This window comes from Dermacentor silvarum, chromosome 10 (assembly GCF_013339745.2).
Source record: "Dermacentor silvarum isolate Dsil-2018 chromosome 10, BIME_Dsil_1.4, whole genome shotgun sequence".
Classification (NCBI taxonomy): Eukaryota; Metazoa; Arthropoda; class Arachnida; order Ixodida; family Ixodidae; genus Dermacentor; species Dermacentor silvarum.
This window is the reverse complement of record NC_051163.1, coordinates 66674274-66691784: the sequence shown is the minus strand read 5'-3', so window position 1 is coordinate 66691784 and position 17511 is coordinate 66674274. Positions and strand designations below refer to the sequence as shown.

Sequence of the window (17511 nt, the reverse complement as noted above, 5' to 3'; positions counted from 1 at the left end):
AACTGACGACGTATGATCGTAACCAGAGGCGGTAGCAGAGGCTACACGCCGTACCAAATTTGTTTTCTATACAAAGTGCTTTTGAAAGCACGCGTCTGCGTCCCAGAAGTGGCGGTCCTCCAATCGGCGCTCTTTGGTCTCGATGGCCTGCTCAGCGGTCGTTTACTTGGCGTGCCGCTGTTCTTCGGCCATTCGTCGCTTCTCTTGTTGCTCGTGCCCCACGGCCGCGCGTCTCTCCTCGGCCCATCGCTTTGCCTCCTGGCTCGCCACTTCTGTAAACATCGCATACCTCTGTAGTCGCTGCAGAGATTCTGCAGTCTTACTCTGTTCTCCCGCTTGATGCTTTTGAGGGCTCATTCTTGTACCTGCAAGTACAGGCCTACGCGCTACATAGCGCAGCTAGCGCAACCAAGCCACGTTTATTTCTGGCGTGCACACCCATACCAGTGAGTGGATCAAGAAGAGGAGGCGCTAAGCCAGTAGCGGTGTGTGAGCGGGTGCGTGGGAGAGTGCGCGCATACGCGTGAAGCAAGGAAGGGCCGAGCCAATAGCGGCCAGCAAGCGGGGACATCGGCGACAAATTCTGTGACCTTTGATGGCCTCACGTTGGCCTTGCCTCCGACTAGGCAAAGAAACGCTTCGAATTTAAATTCGCTTAGTAAATAAACACTCGCGGAACTCCTGCTATAGACCTATATTGAGTTGCAGTATATGTAAATAAATAAATAAATAAATAAATAAATAATTAAATAAATAAATAAATAAATAAAAACAAGCCAGGTGTCACACTCGCACAAACAAACATGAACAGATCTCAGTCGATGACCGCGAGCGCAAGCAGTGAGGACCGCTCGTGCCTGTCCCAAAGCGAACGCTTCATGTTGCCACTCCCTTCACCGTGTCTCCGAAGCTTTATTAGGCGAGCTGCAACACCAGGAGAGTGGGAAGACAGCGTACATGAAGGCGGCAGCCATCTCGGCTCGCCCTTGAACCGGTCACCCGCCGAACATGATTTCCAACATATAGCGCGCGGGCCGCATATGCACTCAGCCACGCGGACAGCCATGAGTAGCCACGGCCGAGCTAGAAGAGACGCGCGCTCTCCTTACATAGCGTGCGCACGATCCCGTGACCTCCAAGATTCGGCGCGCGGGAAGACGACCGTTCATCTAGGCTCATCCTCGCAAGCTTGCCCTCGTGCCCGTTGCATACGGCGCACGGGCCGTTAATTGTAATCGCACACGGACTTTATGGGAAACATCACGGCGATAGAGGCAGCGAAAATACTCTTGGAGTGTTCAAGTAATTGCTGTCGCAGTAAAAAGGTTCGCTTCAAAAACACAACCGATGGCTCAGCAGTGGACGATGTACAAGCGTTCTTTCTCTGAGATCCGCGGCAACTTTCAGTGAGAAACACGAAATTAATAGCGAAGCACAGCAGACAAGGCGTTTCAAAGGTGAGATGGGGCTTTTATTGACGTTGCTAGCAAATGACGATGCTTCAGTGAATGCGTAAGTGAACAACGTGCACAAATGATTACATAGCCGCTCTTATTTCCGGGTACGAAATGAAGCCGTCGTGATTTGCGTCCGACTTCAAAGCGGCGTCCACGTAACCTGGAAAGCAAAAGCGAATTAACATTAAGTGTACATGGCGAAGTCGATCTTCGTCATCAACGATTCCTAACTGGAGGCTCTACGACAGTGGTATATCGGAAGTGAGAGAAGCATGTGCAGCTTAATTAAGGGCGAGAATTCAAAGATGGGTATTATTCAGAAAAAATGCAAGGTAATACATAAAACATGTTTTACGGAAATAAAGCATACTAATGAAAGAGCGGAACGTGACCATGAAGCGTGTTGATTTATTCGTGTTTGCCCAGACATGTACCATGCTGAACAACTTTAAAATAGTTATATGATGGTAATATCCTTACTTATATAGGGGCAAATACGTAATTTTCATCGCCTAAATAAAAGACTACTTCAAGCATGCGTACTGCTGAATCAAGATGAACCTTCGTAAACCACAACGTGCGTTGTCATTTCTTACGTACTATACAAATATTTCTATTTGTAATGTCCTGGAAGACCATTGAATGGTAGCAAGTAGAGGCTAAATGAGACTAATTATGACGACGCTACAAATTTGTTATGAAGAATGAGCTTCAAGATTGCTAATATTAATATGCACTCGGTCGGCTGAAGCCACAAGGCGAAAGTTAAGGCAAATCTGTGAATAAACTGCTTTCGATTTCCTTTAATTAGTATTGCCCATGCATCTGGTCTCACTTCTCAATTACGCACTACTCATTTATCCACAGTGTCACCTTTTCAATGTCATTTTTCTGGAGTTGTCTGCGCGTGCAACCCCCCCCCCCCCTCCCCTCCCCTCCGATTATTGGCCCGTCCCCCATTGTTTGTGTGTGCTGGGGGCCGGGGGGGGGGGGGGGGGTTCGTGCCCTGTTCTGAAGGCTAATCATGATCTATGAGCTGCCCCTCATTCCCATACTGGCGGCGTGCAACTACACTATAGCGCCAAGTTGCCCTCTGGTGTTTTTCATACGACACTGCATGTTTATCATGGCCTCCGAGACCGGGCAGCGCACACGACCGATCTCGAATACCATCTGCTTACTCACTTGCGATCGATTCTTCGGGCACTGACTGCTCCTCAGCGCCAGGCCGGTGGGCGAGGGTGTGCAACATGGCGGCTTTCAGCTCGTGGCCGTCCAGCAAATTGTTGTCGTCAAAATCGTGCATCCTACAGCAACATCAGTAGCAATAGCAGCAGCGATAGGGAACGACATTAGAGAACTTTACAAAGTGGGGCTATCAGGTGAACCAGAGCCAAAAGAAAGCTCGGAGTGTTCCCCAAACAATCGACAAGGAAAAGGCGACGCCGAAACTGTCCAAAACAATCCGAATATTTCGGTTACAGAATCTACTCAGTAATTTGGTACGTCTAATATGAAATCAAAATTAAACTTTCATTCCCACTTAGAATATGGGCTGAATCTGAAAAAATAAAGCATCATTAAAACCGAGCCGCTTACGGTCGTTATCAGTTGCTACAGCGCCATCATATGCGTGTGATACCTTTCGAGTTTAACTCGAGCGCAACAGAGCGGCTCAAGATGAGGACAACAGCACGAATTGACAAGGCGCACGCATATATGGCGTACGATAATTGGCGTATGTCCCTTTCAGAAGCCCAATAACTTTTTTTCATATGTACCCAACGGTTACTGAAATGTTGCAAAAGTTACAGAAGCCTGCTAACAATGTTTAAATTCTGGAAAATAAATTAGGGAGGTCAGTTCCTCTCAGTTTAAGTGGATTTACACTTACCGTTCTTTTCCCTGAGTCGCTTACACGATTCTCCAGTCAGTTCTCGTGGTTGTTGCTGTTCTTTCTTTCTTTTTTCTTTTTTTTAACGTTAATGTGTTCGTGACTCCGACTTTACGATTATATGCCAATATGCTGACCATTTCTATCATTACTTTTTACGCCCGCTGGGGCACATCTTTGTCACAAAACTATAATCATCTCTCTTGCTTAAGCTTCCTTTCTTGAAAACTCTGAGCTCGTTACTTGCCAGTTGTGGGATCTCAAATGTGCTCTTAGGACTACAGAACGACAACACAGTAGTGCGAAACAATCACAAGGACGTTTATTGCACCTTTCCTACACCAATATAGCTAGCTGAATTATTACCAATGGAACATGCCGATGGGCGCACGACAATTCGAGGAAGTCCGTCTCACCACGACCGAATAGCGAGCGAATATGTTCGCCCCCGTATTGGACAGCAACGTCTAATCGTTCACGTGTACGGTCACGCCAACGGTGGCGCGTTCGAACGATCGTGTTCGCCCATTCCGGTGCTCCGAAGCCTCTCGCAGGACGGTCCCGCGAACGGCCGACGAGCGCGCGAAACATCCACGCCCCCGCTAGCCAACCCCAAGCCAAACACACAGGATATTTCAATCAAGATTTGGTAATCAAGATTTGGTGAGCGGTAAAACGAGCAATCGCAGGGAATTGTGGGGCGCGTCGTCTGCTGGCAGCTTCCGGTTCGACGGACGACGCGGCGGCATCGGTGGCATGCCTGGCGCACGTGTTTTTCTGCGCGGTTTCAACTGAGTCGTGCAAAGCTTTCCATCCACTTTGTCGACCAGCAATGTCGTAGCATTCACGCAGCTGATTTCAGTTGACTCTGGGCGCGACGATGACAAACCAAGAACGGTAGGGATATGCTTTTATTCATAAATGAACTTTGGTTTACGTTTCGGCAGCCTTTTTAGATGCGAAGCACCTTATGGTCGGGGCTATGTCACACCCCATCTCCATCCATCCATCCGCCGTGCAGCGTCCACACCCGCACTGCGCATCCTCCTCCCCCTCCTCTCCTTGTCTCATTTCCTCTCCTCTCGGCATTCCTCCTCTCCTCTCCGACGCTCCTCTCCTCTCCGACCACACCGTGTCTCCGACGCTCCTCTCCTCTCCGGATTGCGCAACGAATGGCAACACATGCGGCTCCGCGCGCGATAATGCGAAGCAGCTTAGGTTAGAGGCGCGACGGTAGGCGCTGCATACTCCGCTGGGGGGCGCCACTGTAGCTCGCGGTGTAATGACGCGCGCGCGCGCTCCGCTCCTCGCATTCGCCTCCCACAACGCCGCGATGAGTGCCACGGACTGCGCCAGCGTCAACGCCAGTGTCAGCGCCGTGGACAGCGCCGCGGAGAAGAGGGCTCGAGCCGCTGCCACGAAACGGCAGCGGCGACAGGCCGATCTCGAACTTCGGGCTCGCGAAGACGGTAGCTACGTACCTCAACCTAACGGAAACGACGAACTGAAAACTAATGGGAACTTGAGTCGACACCATGGCTGCTTCGCATACTACTCAGGGTTCCCCTACGGGAAGATGGTGTAATTTTTTTCTTTCTGACAAGTTTAGCTTTACACTTGCCGCTGCTTGGACGCCCCGTCACTGACTGCTCTGCCTGCGGGTTAGTCAGACAGATAAAAAAGTTATCTTAATCGCATAATTTATCAAGCGTATAGAAGCATTACTTAGAAAATCGGGTGCTGAGGCGATGGTTACAGCGGCCTGGTAAATGCTGCTCTGTGATCGGCACTGCAACCGATATCGTCCGTAACGGCGCAGCTAGCGTAATTAGAAGATGAAGTGCTGAAAATGTTTGAAAACTTTGCGCACTGTCAACGGCATTTCTCGGTTGAAACTCGAGGTTCATTTGAAGTGGTACGTAGTTAGAAGTTCTCGCTTTTTTGTCAACAATGGCCGTATCGCCGACATATTACGGCTGCGCATTACCTCTATCTGCGTTCAGGGAACTAGCTAAGGTGAGCTAGTTGGTTTCCAGTATTATGTAAGTATCTCGCTGTGTCCCGTTTAAATTGGCGCCTTAAAATTATGTTCCATAATACCTCTATATGTGCATGCGAGTACTGAAATAGTTCTGGTTGCTTGAATCATAATGTTAGAGAAATAAACATCTTGGGGAACCATTCTGTGTCGGCCCTTACACAGCTCATCGCCGCCTGATAAGCGGCACTGTGCGTTCATTTTGTTTTTGTTCACTGATTGTCTCTATCACAGTTTTGAAAGTGACAGGGATGCCTCTGATGCTTGTGCAGAGCTGACTCAGCAAGGGATGCTGCGAGGCAGTAGTTACATGCGTTTACCTTTAACGCTTGAATTTGGGCAGCCGACCATGGTTTTGCTAGGCTCCTGCAACCGGGTAATCTTCCGAGTGTGACAAAGCCGGACTGCAAGCGCATCAACAGGCTTCAACGGCGAAGCAGTGGCTGCGCTACCGCGAACCGGAAATAGCCAGCATACGGCGCGTCCCAGAATCCCTCGCTCTTTTACGGGTCACCTTGGGCCCTAGTAACTCCGCCGTTGGGTGGCGTTAGCAGCGCAGCAGTCGCATCATCTTTCGTACTAATCTTCAATCACACCGACCACCGCCGGCGCTTGCTACACGGAGAAGGCGAACTACAGGAGACGCGATAGCCATGCGGGGAAAACAACATCGGGGGACGCGTGATAGTCGAGCTTCCCCACACAGTCAAGAATGCTGTGTCACGCTGATAACGCGCACGTCGTTCTACCTGGAGATACCGGGCACGCAGCGTTAAAGAAAGGAAAGACCCGCAGGTAGATGACGGTGAATCTTGTGGGACAAGATATACGCTCCAAAGCGTCTAAACTACTTTCAGAGTTAAGGTGTGAAAGGGCCGTGGAGGCATGGTAGAAGTACTTTTCGAACTTGTAGTGGAACACAGCGCTATTTTGCCACTTTGAGACGAAATACTCGAAGAGTAGGATATTACATTGGTGTCAATTGGCAACGTGCAATTAGGTATTTAACAAAATTTTCCAAATTCGCATTCATGTCATTTAATTTGGTAAACATGCGACAGCTGCGAATTCATGCCACCGAATACTATAGCCATCGTACTTTGACATTACATTCTGAAACTAACACTACAATCGCTATATATCCATCGCCGAGAATATGTCACAAAAGATACATTAATTTCCCCGCTGTTCGGACTGTGATGCGTGTACGAGGAAGTCATTTTGGGGAAATAATGACAAAGTAGACTACTATATTCACTCAGCAAATTTGTCGGGCGGCCTTGAATTTCACGCTTAAATGGGCCTCCGTGTTCTTTTGGCACTTTCCATTTTTTTTTTTTTAATCTTGGACCCACCACGACGTTTATTTGCTGTTTTAAGGCAACGCCCACATAATGTTTGCTCTTTTCACTGAGGACACATATGAAAGCGCTACAATCCTTGCAGGCGAACATATAGTGAGGCTCGTCGATCTGGAAAACACGTGTGATATAAACTGAATCGAATATTTATGGACACTCTCCCCATTTCCTGACATAGCTGTTGCACCTCTAAATGTCAGCCAAGTAGGCTAGCGACAAAGTTATACCGGGTTAGCAAAGGCGACTGTCGAGAATTAATCCGCTGGTTTCACCCGCTTACATCGTAAAATTTTTATAATGAAAAGCTTCGTTGAAATTACGTAATGTGCCTATTGCGCGGATGATGATCGCGGGTAAGCAAGTTGAACAAACTTGATGAAGGCTAAAGCTAAAAACATTCGCAACGCTTAAGACATCTATATTGCTTATTCATTCTTTCTTTATTTCTCTCTGTTTCTTTCTTTCGGTTAACCCGTTAAGGGAGGGTGCACAGAACGGTTTTTTTATAAATACACATACATTTCACGATGGTCAACAAACAATCTAAATCGCATTAGTCGAAATACTTTTCTAGCAGAGTTCAAAATCGTAGTAGTATGGCTAAATGCTACGTAAATCCTGCCAATACCCCGATCCACTGAGCCTTACCTAAAATAATAAAAGTACATTTCTTCTGTGGACAGCTCTCCCGTACTCTGAAGTTGGATTATTTTCGCCACGTCTTCTTTAATGTGCCTAGACCAAAGAAGGAAAATGCGCGGTTATAACAGGTGGCACAGCGGCAATCCACAAATCGCTTGCGAACAGATAGTACGGATGTCGTTTCTTTTTTACTCGTTAGTTATACGCGGTACTCCTAGGACACAGTTTCACACTGGGACTGCAATAAAAGGAAGTCCGCCTCTACAGAGCCAAATTGCCGTCTAGTAGCACGGCAGTTAAGCCAGCCAGGAAATGATGAGCTTGTATTTGCCTGAAGTCTCCTCTTATCAATTCAGAGGTTCTTGTTGCTTCGTTCTTAACCTCTTTAATTAGAATTTATTTGCCATCACAGACTGATCACACAATTGTTATTACAAACGAACTCCCTCCATCTAGAGTTCCCTCTATGAATTTTTAGAAGAAATTAATCCCAGAATGATACAGATGGTAAGAAAGGCAAGGAGGGAAAACTACGTACACTTTGAAGGTAGAAGAGCGCTGAACTGCGGATGAAAAGAACACAGATACAGACAGGAAAGACGCTCGTACACTTTGCCAGTTTCGCTGCAAAGTGTTTCGATAAGTGGGGATGGGAGAGTGAGAGAGAGAGAGATAGAAGACAGGAGGTCACATTAATCACCCAAATCGACACTCAACTCACTGAAGATCCCGAACCACGTCCGCAGTGGACCATTTGTGGTGCAGCTCAGCCGCGGCTGCGCTGGACGGTTTCGGAGCGGTGTGGAAAGTCGAGTCGACGTGTGCGCTGACGACCCACGTGCAAGCGAGAAACGCAGTACAGCGCAGCAGCCAATTGCAGCGGGTTTCTGCAGGCGCCTCTCTCATGAATCGCCGACGATACATGTGTGAGTCTTCTAACGTAATCACACGGTGGCTCACACGCACAGATACAAAAAAAAAAAAAAATAGTACAGACGCTACTTCCGTATCAGATCCACTGCCGACTCCCAACACTACTGATTTCAGTGTGAGCGGAAGCAATAAGCATCTGCGACGAGACGTGGAGATGACGTTGTCGTCGTCCTATCACGTTACAGAGCGAATGTAGGTCTTTCCACGTACATGTCCGGAGCGCCTGCTGGCGGTGTTCTCAAAGCTGCCGCGCTCCTTTATTCCTTTATTTGTTTCCGAAAGGGCTTCGCCAACTTTGATGAAAATGGATATCTCAACGACACCACCTGTCAGGCAGCTGTGCTTACGAAATAGCCGCGGACAACAAAGACGGCTCTGAATTGTCTTTCGTTCCAGTCGCTCCCATGCCCAGAGAAAAGTACCGGTCAGTGAAGGTTTCTACGAAACACACGCAGTAGTACATGCGAATCCCGTCTCAAACTACTGCGTGCACATCCACCTGTAATGATCGTTGCAATAAGCTATCCCGATTCTAAACTACTGAACGGAGAGACGAGTGTTATTTCGCGCAATTTCTTGCCCCGTCTACTGAAAATTCTTGTCGACCAGTTACGTTTAAAAAAAAAAATATCGCACATCCTAGAGGGTAATCGCATTCGTCGGGGGACCCTGCATTGGAGCATCCAAGCGCTGAGGAAAGCCTAAGTTTAGAATGAACGTTCACAAATTATTCATTGATAAACATGCACGTTAGCCGACATATCTCGGGCAATTTTTTTCACAATGTGGATGCAATGTTGATGTCGTGTCGGGTTTACTTATAACGGGGCGTCCCCCTAAAAGCGAGTGACCATTTATGTCAAAATGTAGATATTAACTACAGCATAGTACCCAACTTGAAGCTTATTGAACTGCATGTAACTTCTCCTCCGCTCATCTGTGACAGACCATAACATAATATGTGTCGGTACATGTCGATGGCAACTTCATTCTAAGAAGCAGGAGCAATTACAATAATTGAAAAGAACATAACAAGAAAGAGATACAGAGGCACGGCAAAATACTTTATTGTGAGTAAAAGGACTCAGTAAAGCAGATGTATAAAGGCACTGAAAAGGCACTGTGTGCCGAACAAAAAAAATTCTAAATAAGACGACGTATGTGAAAATGCAGTGGGCGCATAGTGGTATCACCTTTGTACAAAGATTTAAGTGTGCTGCTTTGCAAGGTCGCTTGCCCTTAGTTCCGGATACGAAATGTAGCCGTCGTGGTTTTTGTCAGCTAAAAGGGCAGAGTCCACGTAGCCTGAAAAAAAAAAGTTGAAAGAACCAGAACATTCATTGGAGTTTCACGTGTACGTTGAGCAAAAATACAAAACTCGTTTAACATTAGAGACGAAGACGGGCACAACATACTACCCAAGCCATTATTACTGTGGGACATTTTCGTTAAGTTAAACAATATCGCACAGAGATTGCGCTCATTGGAAAACAAACTTGGATTCAGTCACTTCGCATACTTGAGCTTTGATCATTTTGTGTGACTAAACCTCGTCATCGCTTCGCTAAAACGTTTCTAGTGCACCTCTAATTCGCTTTCCCAGGAATAGTAGGGGCATAAGTTGCTGAAAACAAAACTCATATTACGCGAACATTCTGAATATACCCATAACGTCGTGGGGACCGAGCTTCGACGACCTTAAAACCGAAAAAAAAACGACGGTAAAGTAGCTGGGCACAAAAAGAAACGTCAGTTGCCTCTTTTTGTTGAATATGATACCAGTCATTGGAGAAAAGGCTTTCACGAGAAAGTGTGCTTCCTGTTTGACGGTAAATAAAACACAATCAGACAGGACCTGCGCTTCATCATCTCTCTTGATTGAACTTCACGTATTCGCAAAGTAACATTACGGTTAAATATAAGCATAAGTCAACGAGTGACACTGTGCGTAGCTCGAATAAACTATTCACGAAGGGCAAGGAAATTGAACAATGTCGGTTGCAGTTTTCAATGCTAACCATGACACGGAAGTCACTCAGAGGGTCCTCACTTGGACCAGGCAACGATATACATGTATACATGTCTGTCAACCTGTGAATACTAAAATTCGCAAAATCATGCAGACATGACACTAAAGTGGGAAATGAGCGGAATGATAGCAGGCATATTTTAAAAGCATCCCTGAGCACACACCTTTTCAGGGATACACATACGCACATTATAACACAATCTGCCTTTACACGCAGGGCACAAGCAGAAAAAAACTTGGTGCAGCAAATACTAGCAAGAAATACAGTATTTCTCGATCACAGTGACTCCTTTCAGCAAATGCTGACGCCCAATTCTCCTGCTTCAGGAATTTGTCCGTGTAGCCTTACTCGGAGCAAGTGCTGCTCTTGAATCTTTTCGCCATCAGAAGGATTTCAACGGAAGCTTCAGAGACCAACGAGCGAAGCTTCTTCGCGAACAGAATTTATTTATGCTAAACCTTGACGCAACATTCGTAAAACCGCAAAACGAGTCGAAATTTCTCAATCTTACGGGAAACTGGTGAAAGTTGGCAGCTATGTATATAGTAGTATGGAGTATCACTTATGTGCGGTTCAGCGCAGTACACAACAGTTTAGACCATGCACCTAAGCATTCAAATCATGCGCGTATGATTTTTTTATGTTTACGATCGTTAACAGGGCTCAGATTAATTCTCCCTCTCTCTCTCTCGCTCTCTGAGAGGTTTGGTGTGGTGGTGATTATCATGGTGACGATGGGAAAGGAGCTTCAAGACTCTAGGGGCCAGCTGAACTGAAAACAAGAGATAGCAGCGATGTCATTTCTGAGGCGAATTCACGCGCCGGTGCCATTCGAGATCATATGAAGGTCACGTACTCGCCTGTCACGGTAGCATTCATGTAAAAGCGGGCATTTTCGTTGCCTTCGGGGGTAATAGGAGCTACAAGACAGGTAATTTAAGGTTCCAGGTCATTCTGATTGCATCTAGGCGTTATATCGGCCCGAAGAACTGTTGCGCGGACGAAAGTGTGATCTGAAATAAATGTTACAGTAAGATGAACTAATTAGAATGAAATTCTTGGTTGCAACGTTCCACAATCCCGATATGATTATGAGGCATGCCGTAGTCGAAGACTCCAGAATAATTTTGACCACCTGGTTTTTTTTTTTTTTTTACGTGCACCCAATGCACTGCACACGGGCGTTTTTGCATTTCGCCCCAATCGAAATGCGTCCGCCGCGGCCGGGAAGCGCAACGCCATAGTCAGTACGAGTAAGATTAATGTAGGGCAGTGCCGAAGGTAAACTCACTGGCGATGTCCGCCTCCGGTATGATCTCTATCCTTTCATCTGCGTGATCGCCATCATCGTGGTGGCTGGTGTGGAACATGGCCGCCATCATCTCCTGGCCGTCCAGCAGGTTGTTGTTGTCGAAGTCGTGCATCCTGTACCATACAATCCACGAATCGTGCTTAGATGCGAGTAACTATAACTATAACTATATAAAGCTTTGTAACAGCGCAAGAATTCTGACGCTCCCAACCCCCTCCAAACACGCACACAAACACACACACGCACACTGCACCTGCGCTCCTAACCTCCGCGCTCCAAAAAATAGTTCCATATGAGCGCCGGTATTGAACCAAGTTCGTACGCCTTTGCCGGGACGTCATAGATATGTGCCAACGTAACCGGATGGCGCATCTATACAAATTGTTAGACTGCGGTGTATTTGGTACTTCAATCTTAGGTTTTCACTAGAGCGTACTAGATTAGTACACTAGTTCTCACCGACTATACGATCATCGACAGTCTGTCTGTTGGTGAAGATTCAGTGAAGAGAAGCGATAAATAAATTAAGACAATAGATCCGTAATTTTTGCATCAAATGCTCTGAACACTCATCTCTGCTGTCAACAGAACATACAGTTCGTTAATGTAAAAAATACAGACTTTGCATAGTTTATTTCCACCGCATAAAGCTTTCACTGCCTATAGGATTGTCTCGATAAACGCAATCACAACTCAAGCACATCTTTCGAGCTTGTCAGCGCGAAGTCTCAATTTCGTAACTCAAGGCAAGTGCGGAGCTAGGCTATAAAATGTCATCTGAGGTCTCGGTCATGCCTGTCTAGACGTTTATCTTCGTTTATGTATGATGCGCGCAGCGTAGCCACAACGCAGTGCCATATCTACACTTTTCTTGATATCCATTCGATCTACGCTGATATCAAGATGCTCGCGTGACGGAAACGTCATAAAAATCCGATGTAAGAAGCGTTTGAAACGCGAAATTGGAGAAAGCGTGTCAGATATCGATGCACACGATTGCGATAATAAGCGTTTATTTGCTCCTACCCTTACAAAAATTTTTGTAGAAAGTCTATATAAAGTGTGTAGACATTTGTCTATGAAGTCAACAGACTTTTTGTAGACATTTCTTTAGACTAGTCTACAGACAGTCTATGGACTTATGGCCATACACTAATTGTAGACTAGTCTACAAAATGTCTGAGTCTATAGACTGACTATAGACTGTCTATAGATCAATGAAATTTCACTTTTGTAGACAAATGTCTATAGAATGTCTATAGACAAATGTCTATAGGCTTATATAGTTCTGCTTTTGTAGAAATAAGTCTATAAAATGTCTATAGACAGATGTTTATAGACTATCCATAGACTATTCTATAGACCAGTCTATAGACAGTCTATGGACTTATGGCCATACACTATTTGTAGACTAGTCTACAAAATGTCTGAGTCTATAGACTGACTATAGACGGTCTATAGATCAATGAAAATTCACTTTTGTAGACAAATGTCTGCAGAATGTCTATAGACAAAAGTCTATAGGCTTATTTAGTTTTACTTTTGTATACATAAGTCTATAAACTATCTACAAACGCCTATAGAGTATCTATAGACTATTCCTATAGACCAGTCTATGGACAATCTATAGACTTATGGCCGTACACATTTTGTAGACTAGTCAACAAAATGTCTGATTCTATAGACTGACTATAGACGGTCTATAGATCAATGAAAATTCACTTTTGTAGACAAATGTCTGCAGAGTGTCTATAGACAAAAGTCTATAGGCCTATATAGTTTTACTTTTGTAGACATGTCTATGAAATGTCTACAGACTATAAACTATTCCTATAGACCAGTATATAGTCTGTCTATGGACTTATGGCCTTACACTTTTTGTAGAATGTGGTACAGTCTGCCTACAGAGAGTTCCTGTAGATCAGTCTATTGCTAATCTATAGACTTCAGCCTTACAATTTTACAGGGTGTCCCAGCTAACTTAAATTTAGTGAAGCTGTTCAATGAAAAATAATATTAAGAAAAGACACTGCAATAAGATCCGATTTTAAGACCTATGGCGTGCATTCGGCCGTGAATTCAGAGGTCTGACCTGTAGGTCTTTTTAGGATCATATATCTTGCACCGAGTTGTTTTTTAACCTTTCATTTTCATTGACCAGCTTGGCTAAAATTACTGGGACACCATATATACTAGATAATACACCACATTTTGCCAACTATGTTTCGGCAGGCAATGTTATTCTATAAACACTCGCTGCTGGGGTTTGCTAATAAGCAGTTTATTGGAAATGTCTACAAAAATTTATTGTACCCAGTATGCATATGGGAACATACATAGGGAACTGTACATAAAAAAGCATGCATGCAGATGGAAGCAGTCAAAAATCTAAAATGTATGCAGCCGTGAATCATTATGTAAAGCTGCATGAGCATTTGTGCAATTGCACATTGAAGAAAGTTTAGTTGCATGCAATGCATTCGCTTGAATGAAATCTACTATCTGCAAGTTAGTTAAAATTTTTGTTTACATATGGCAGCAACAAAATTTTGAACGTGTATTATGCATGTGCACCTGTTGCTTCCCATCTGCATTTATGCATTCATGTTAATAGATTATTAATGATCCTGAACCAGCTGCACTCTCATATGTTGCAGAAACAAATATTTCAAGCAATTCCACTAGTGCAGACTCATGCAGTGCAACAAAGAAAACACGTGCACCGATATTGAAATAACTGTTTTTATTGAACGATATAATACATTAATTTATTAAAATGCATGTCTTATGCTATCATCAAAAGAGAATATTTACATATTTACAGCTGCTTCCCCTTGGCAAGCATGGTTTCCAGGCTGGCCTTGACCTTCGTGTAAGCCGTTCCGAAGGTGCTGCAGGTGCATGCTGCAAATATGTAGATACAACAATGTGAGGCAAAAATAACAAATGTGTATTTTTTGTACGTTCATTAAGCAGCTTAATATATTCGCTCAAACCGCTTAAGTCAATCCTTAATACGGTTTAACTATGCCTAATGGCTGCTTGTCAATACAAAACAGTACCATCGCATAATGTTTCACTCTACCGTATGGTGAAAAATTAAACTGTTACAATTGCTGCTGGTGCCAGCAACAGTATGTTACATTTTTTGACAAGGCCATATGACACGTAATGTACTTAATTAGCCCAAATGACCTCTATATTAATTGCTGAAACTAGGCTACCCAGTTGGACTGCTTACATTTTTGGCTGGTAAATAAATATACCCGCGCGGAATGATATGCTCAGAACAGTGACTGGAGTATTGAACGTATCATGCCAAAGATTGTAATTTATTTTCCTTAATACACATTTAAATGTCTTTCTCGTACTCTTAACTGATACATTGGCCGTAACTTCAATAGAAGGCAGATGGATTGATTGTGTCAAAATGGTCACTTAGTTTCCTATAGATAATCATATCTTTCTGGAATGCTGACACGGTTGCAAGTTAGGTATACCACATGAGCACAAGAAATACCCCGTGAGCACTTTCTGTGTTGTGGCACGACACATATGCACCTTCTGGGAAACAAAACTGAAACTGTCATTACAATGAATGCTATCACAGTAAATAATTGAAGGCGCTCTATAACATAAGTATTTTTTCTAGAGTTTCGAGGTTCAGGACACTTACGTAATGCAAAAAGATTGAGTAAGAAATGCCCCCCCCCCCCCCCCATGTCAGCATGCTTCACTTTCATTTCTTTTTCAGAAAATCGTACCTATTTGTAATTTTTTGGGAGGTGAAATGCTTCAAAAATATGTTTAAGACAGCGATTCTCTGGAAACATTGTATGGAAATAACAAGACAGCATACCTATGTTGACATTTTCAATTTCCTTGGTGTTTTTTCAACCTTTCCCTGGCTGTTTTCATGAAAATTCCATGGCAGTCTATGACACCCGCAGTTTAGGGGCAATAAAAATATTGTGGTTTAATGCTTGCCAAATTACTGCCAGTACATAATTATAATTATAACGAATAACACGTCAGTCACGTGAAATGCACTATTAGATTCAGCTGAATTGAAGCACTTGTTTAATAAAGCAGACAAGGGCTTGGCCAAGTTCGTAATTCATGGCAACACGAGCACAGCACAGAACATCCTCAAACTCTCCTCAAACCAATGGCTTCAGTTTCAAACGTGTAAAGGGTGCTTCCCCGAACCACTAATTTATTGTTTTCCAATTCTTTCGGTTAAGTTGCGAAGCTGCGATTGACTGGGCTTATCGCGAGTTTCGTGCTCTGAAAGCTTTTGCGGTTATATATATTTATACTGGTTGCCAGGAGCCCCATAAATACTGCTACTTTTTACTTACGAAAACGGCAGCACACGCTGCTGATGCATGACCCGCAAACACGGCCTTTCCTCTGAGTACGCTAGCATTTATTCAACTGTACGTCTCTTTTAGACAATTCATCACTCTAGCATAATTTCGAGGTATATACATAAAGCGCTTTAGATGAGTTTTATTAGACAGGCAGCGCAGCGTTTATGGCCGCCGATCGAGCGCCACAAAACCACAAAACGAGACCTGCCCACAGTACGCCGCTTAACACACACAATCCGCGCTTATTTCTGCTCAGTATCCACGTTAAACATGGTGTATTTCCTTTTTCACGGACATTGACAATGACGGTAAAAGGAACACGCGCGAGCGATCGCTTGCCGTTAAACATTCCCTATTTAAAGTAGAATTGAGAACCCGAGCGCGTTTACAAACCAAACGACAAATCGACAGTACGCCCGAGTCGCCTACATTACATGCAGCCGGTTCGCGCTACGAAATACGCTCACCTAGTCATGAGCTAGTGATGGAAAACATCTTCGTTAAAACTTACCGTTCAGTGCAGTTGACGTGTGATGCCAAAAGTCGAGACGAATACACAGAGACAAAGGTGCAGGCAGCTCACCAGCAGCAACAAGCGTTGACTTGCCTGGCGCAGCCGTTGAGAATTCGAATCGACGCGGAGAGATGGCGCGCCGCCGTTGCTGCCGCTGCGCATGCGCAAATGCTGAGGCCGCCGACGGCGTACGTGCTCCGAGAAACCCGAGCGCCCCTTTGCCCTTTTCTTTTTTTTTTTCCTTTTTTTTTCTTTTTTTATGGTCGCGCTCTCTCTCGCTCTCTTTCTCTGCGTTCCATGCGCGCGAAACCGGTTGCTTTCACCTTTCAGTTCTTTCCATGGAAGAAGGAAATGCTTTGGCGCGCTGTATTACGAACGCTGTGGGCTATCGCATGGAGCAAGAGCGCACACTTGGATGAACGCAGTGTTTGTAAAAACCGTTAGCACGCAAGTCAGGCGCTAGCATTATGGCCAACGACGATGAGTAATGCAGTGCATTTCTAGCATAGCTTCCAACATACTGCCAAATAAGATACCTGCGCACATGTTAGTGCACATTTGTCTGTTCCAGTGATATGTCAAAGCAATCAATACACTAATGACGCACGCATGTGGTCGGCCGCACAGGCATATAGCGCCTGGAAAGGACTGAGTGGGCTCAGAGTATCTGGCGCACATTGTAAGTGAACGAGAAGCTTTAATGAATTTATAGCGCGGGATATCAGTCTGCGAAAAACCACGCGATATTAGTGATGCAGCCTAGATATGGGGAGAACCTAAAGAGTATCTGAGAATCAGACGACACATAAGGCGCACACCTCATGCGCCACATCGGTTCATCGCACACTAGCAAATTCTGCGTTGTCAGCTATACACATTACAAGTCTCTGTGATGTTAGCTTGATGCCTGTTTGTAATCCGCTTCTTGCTAAAACTGGCATTCATAACATCTATTTA

At 44.8% G+C, this 17511-nt stretch overlaps 2 protein-coding genes across 2 annotated transcripts; both read right to left on the bottom strand.

Annotated features, from left to right (window-relative positions):
* Window positions 1-1451: 1451 nt before the first annotated feature.
* LOC119465942 (multiple coagulation factor deficiency protein 2 homolog) lies at window positions 1452-8908 on the bottom strand. Its single transcript, XM_037726427.2, has 4 exons — window positions 8114-8908; window positions 7399-7485; window positions 2643-2764; window positions 1452-1617 (listed from the first exon to the last, which is right to left on the bottom strand). Exons 1-4 carry the CDS (start codon window positions 8314-8316, stop codon window positions 1538-1540), a joined length of 492 nt encoding a protein of 163 aa, XP_037582355.1. The 5' UTR covers window positions 8317-8908; the 3' UTR covers window positions 1452-1537.
* A 468-nt stretch (window positions 8909-9376) lies between these two features.
* Window positions 9377-11808, bottom strand: LOC119465941 (multiple coagulation factor deficiency protein 2 homolog). Its single transcript, XM_037726426.2, has 2 exons — window positions 11647-11808; window positions 9377-9630 (listed from the first exon to the last, which is right to left on the bottom strand). Exons 1-2 carry the CDS (start codon window positions 11777-11779, stop codon window positions 9533-9535), a joined length of 231 nt encoding a protein of 76 aa, XP_037582354.1. The 5' UTR covers window positions 11780-11808; the 3' UTR covers window positions 9377-9532.
* Window positions 11809-17511: the final 5703 nt, after the last annotated feature.

What these genes read in the sequence shown, in the direction of transcription:
- LOC119465941 (XM_037726426.2), bottom strand. Translation starts at nt 11,779, where the DNA reads ATGCACGACTTCGACAACAACAACCTGCTGGACGGCCAGGAGATGATG. An exon ending in ACCGGAGGCGGACATCGCCA is followed by an intron (nt 9,631 to 11,646) that starts GTGAGTTTACCT and finishes TTTTTTTTTCAG; the next exon opens with GCTACGTGGACTCTGCCCTT.
- LOC119465942 (XM_037726427.2), bottom strand. Translation starts at nt 8,316, where the DNA reads ATGTATCGTCGGCGATTCATGAGAGAGGCGCCTGCAGAAACCCGCTGC. An exon ending in GACGTGGTTCGGGATCTTCA is followed by an intron (nt 7,486 to 8,113) that starts GTGAGTTGAGTG and finishes TCTTTGGTCTAG; the next exon opens with GCACATTAAAGAAGACGTGG. An exon ending in GCCCGAAGAATCGATCGCAA is followed by an intron (nt 1,618 to 2,642) that starts GTGAGTAAGCAG and finishes TTTGCTTTCCAG; the next exon opens with GTTACGTGGACGCCGCTTTG.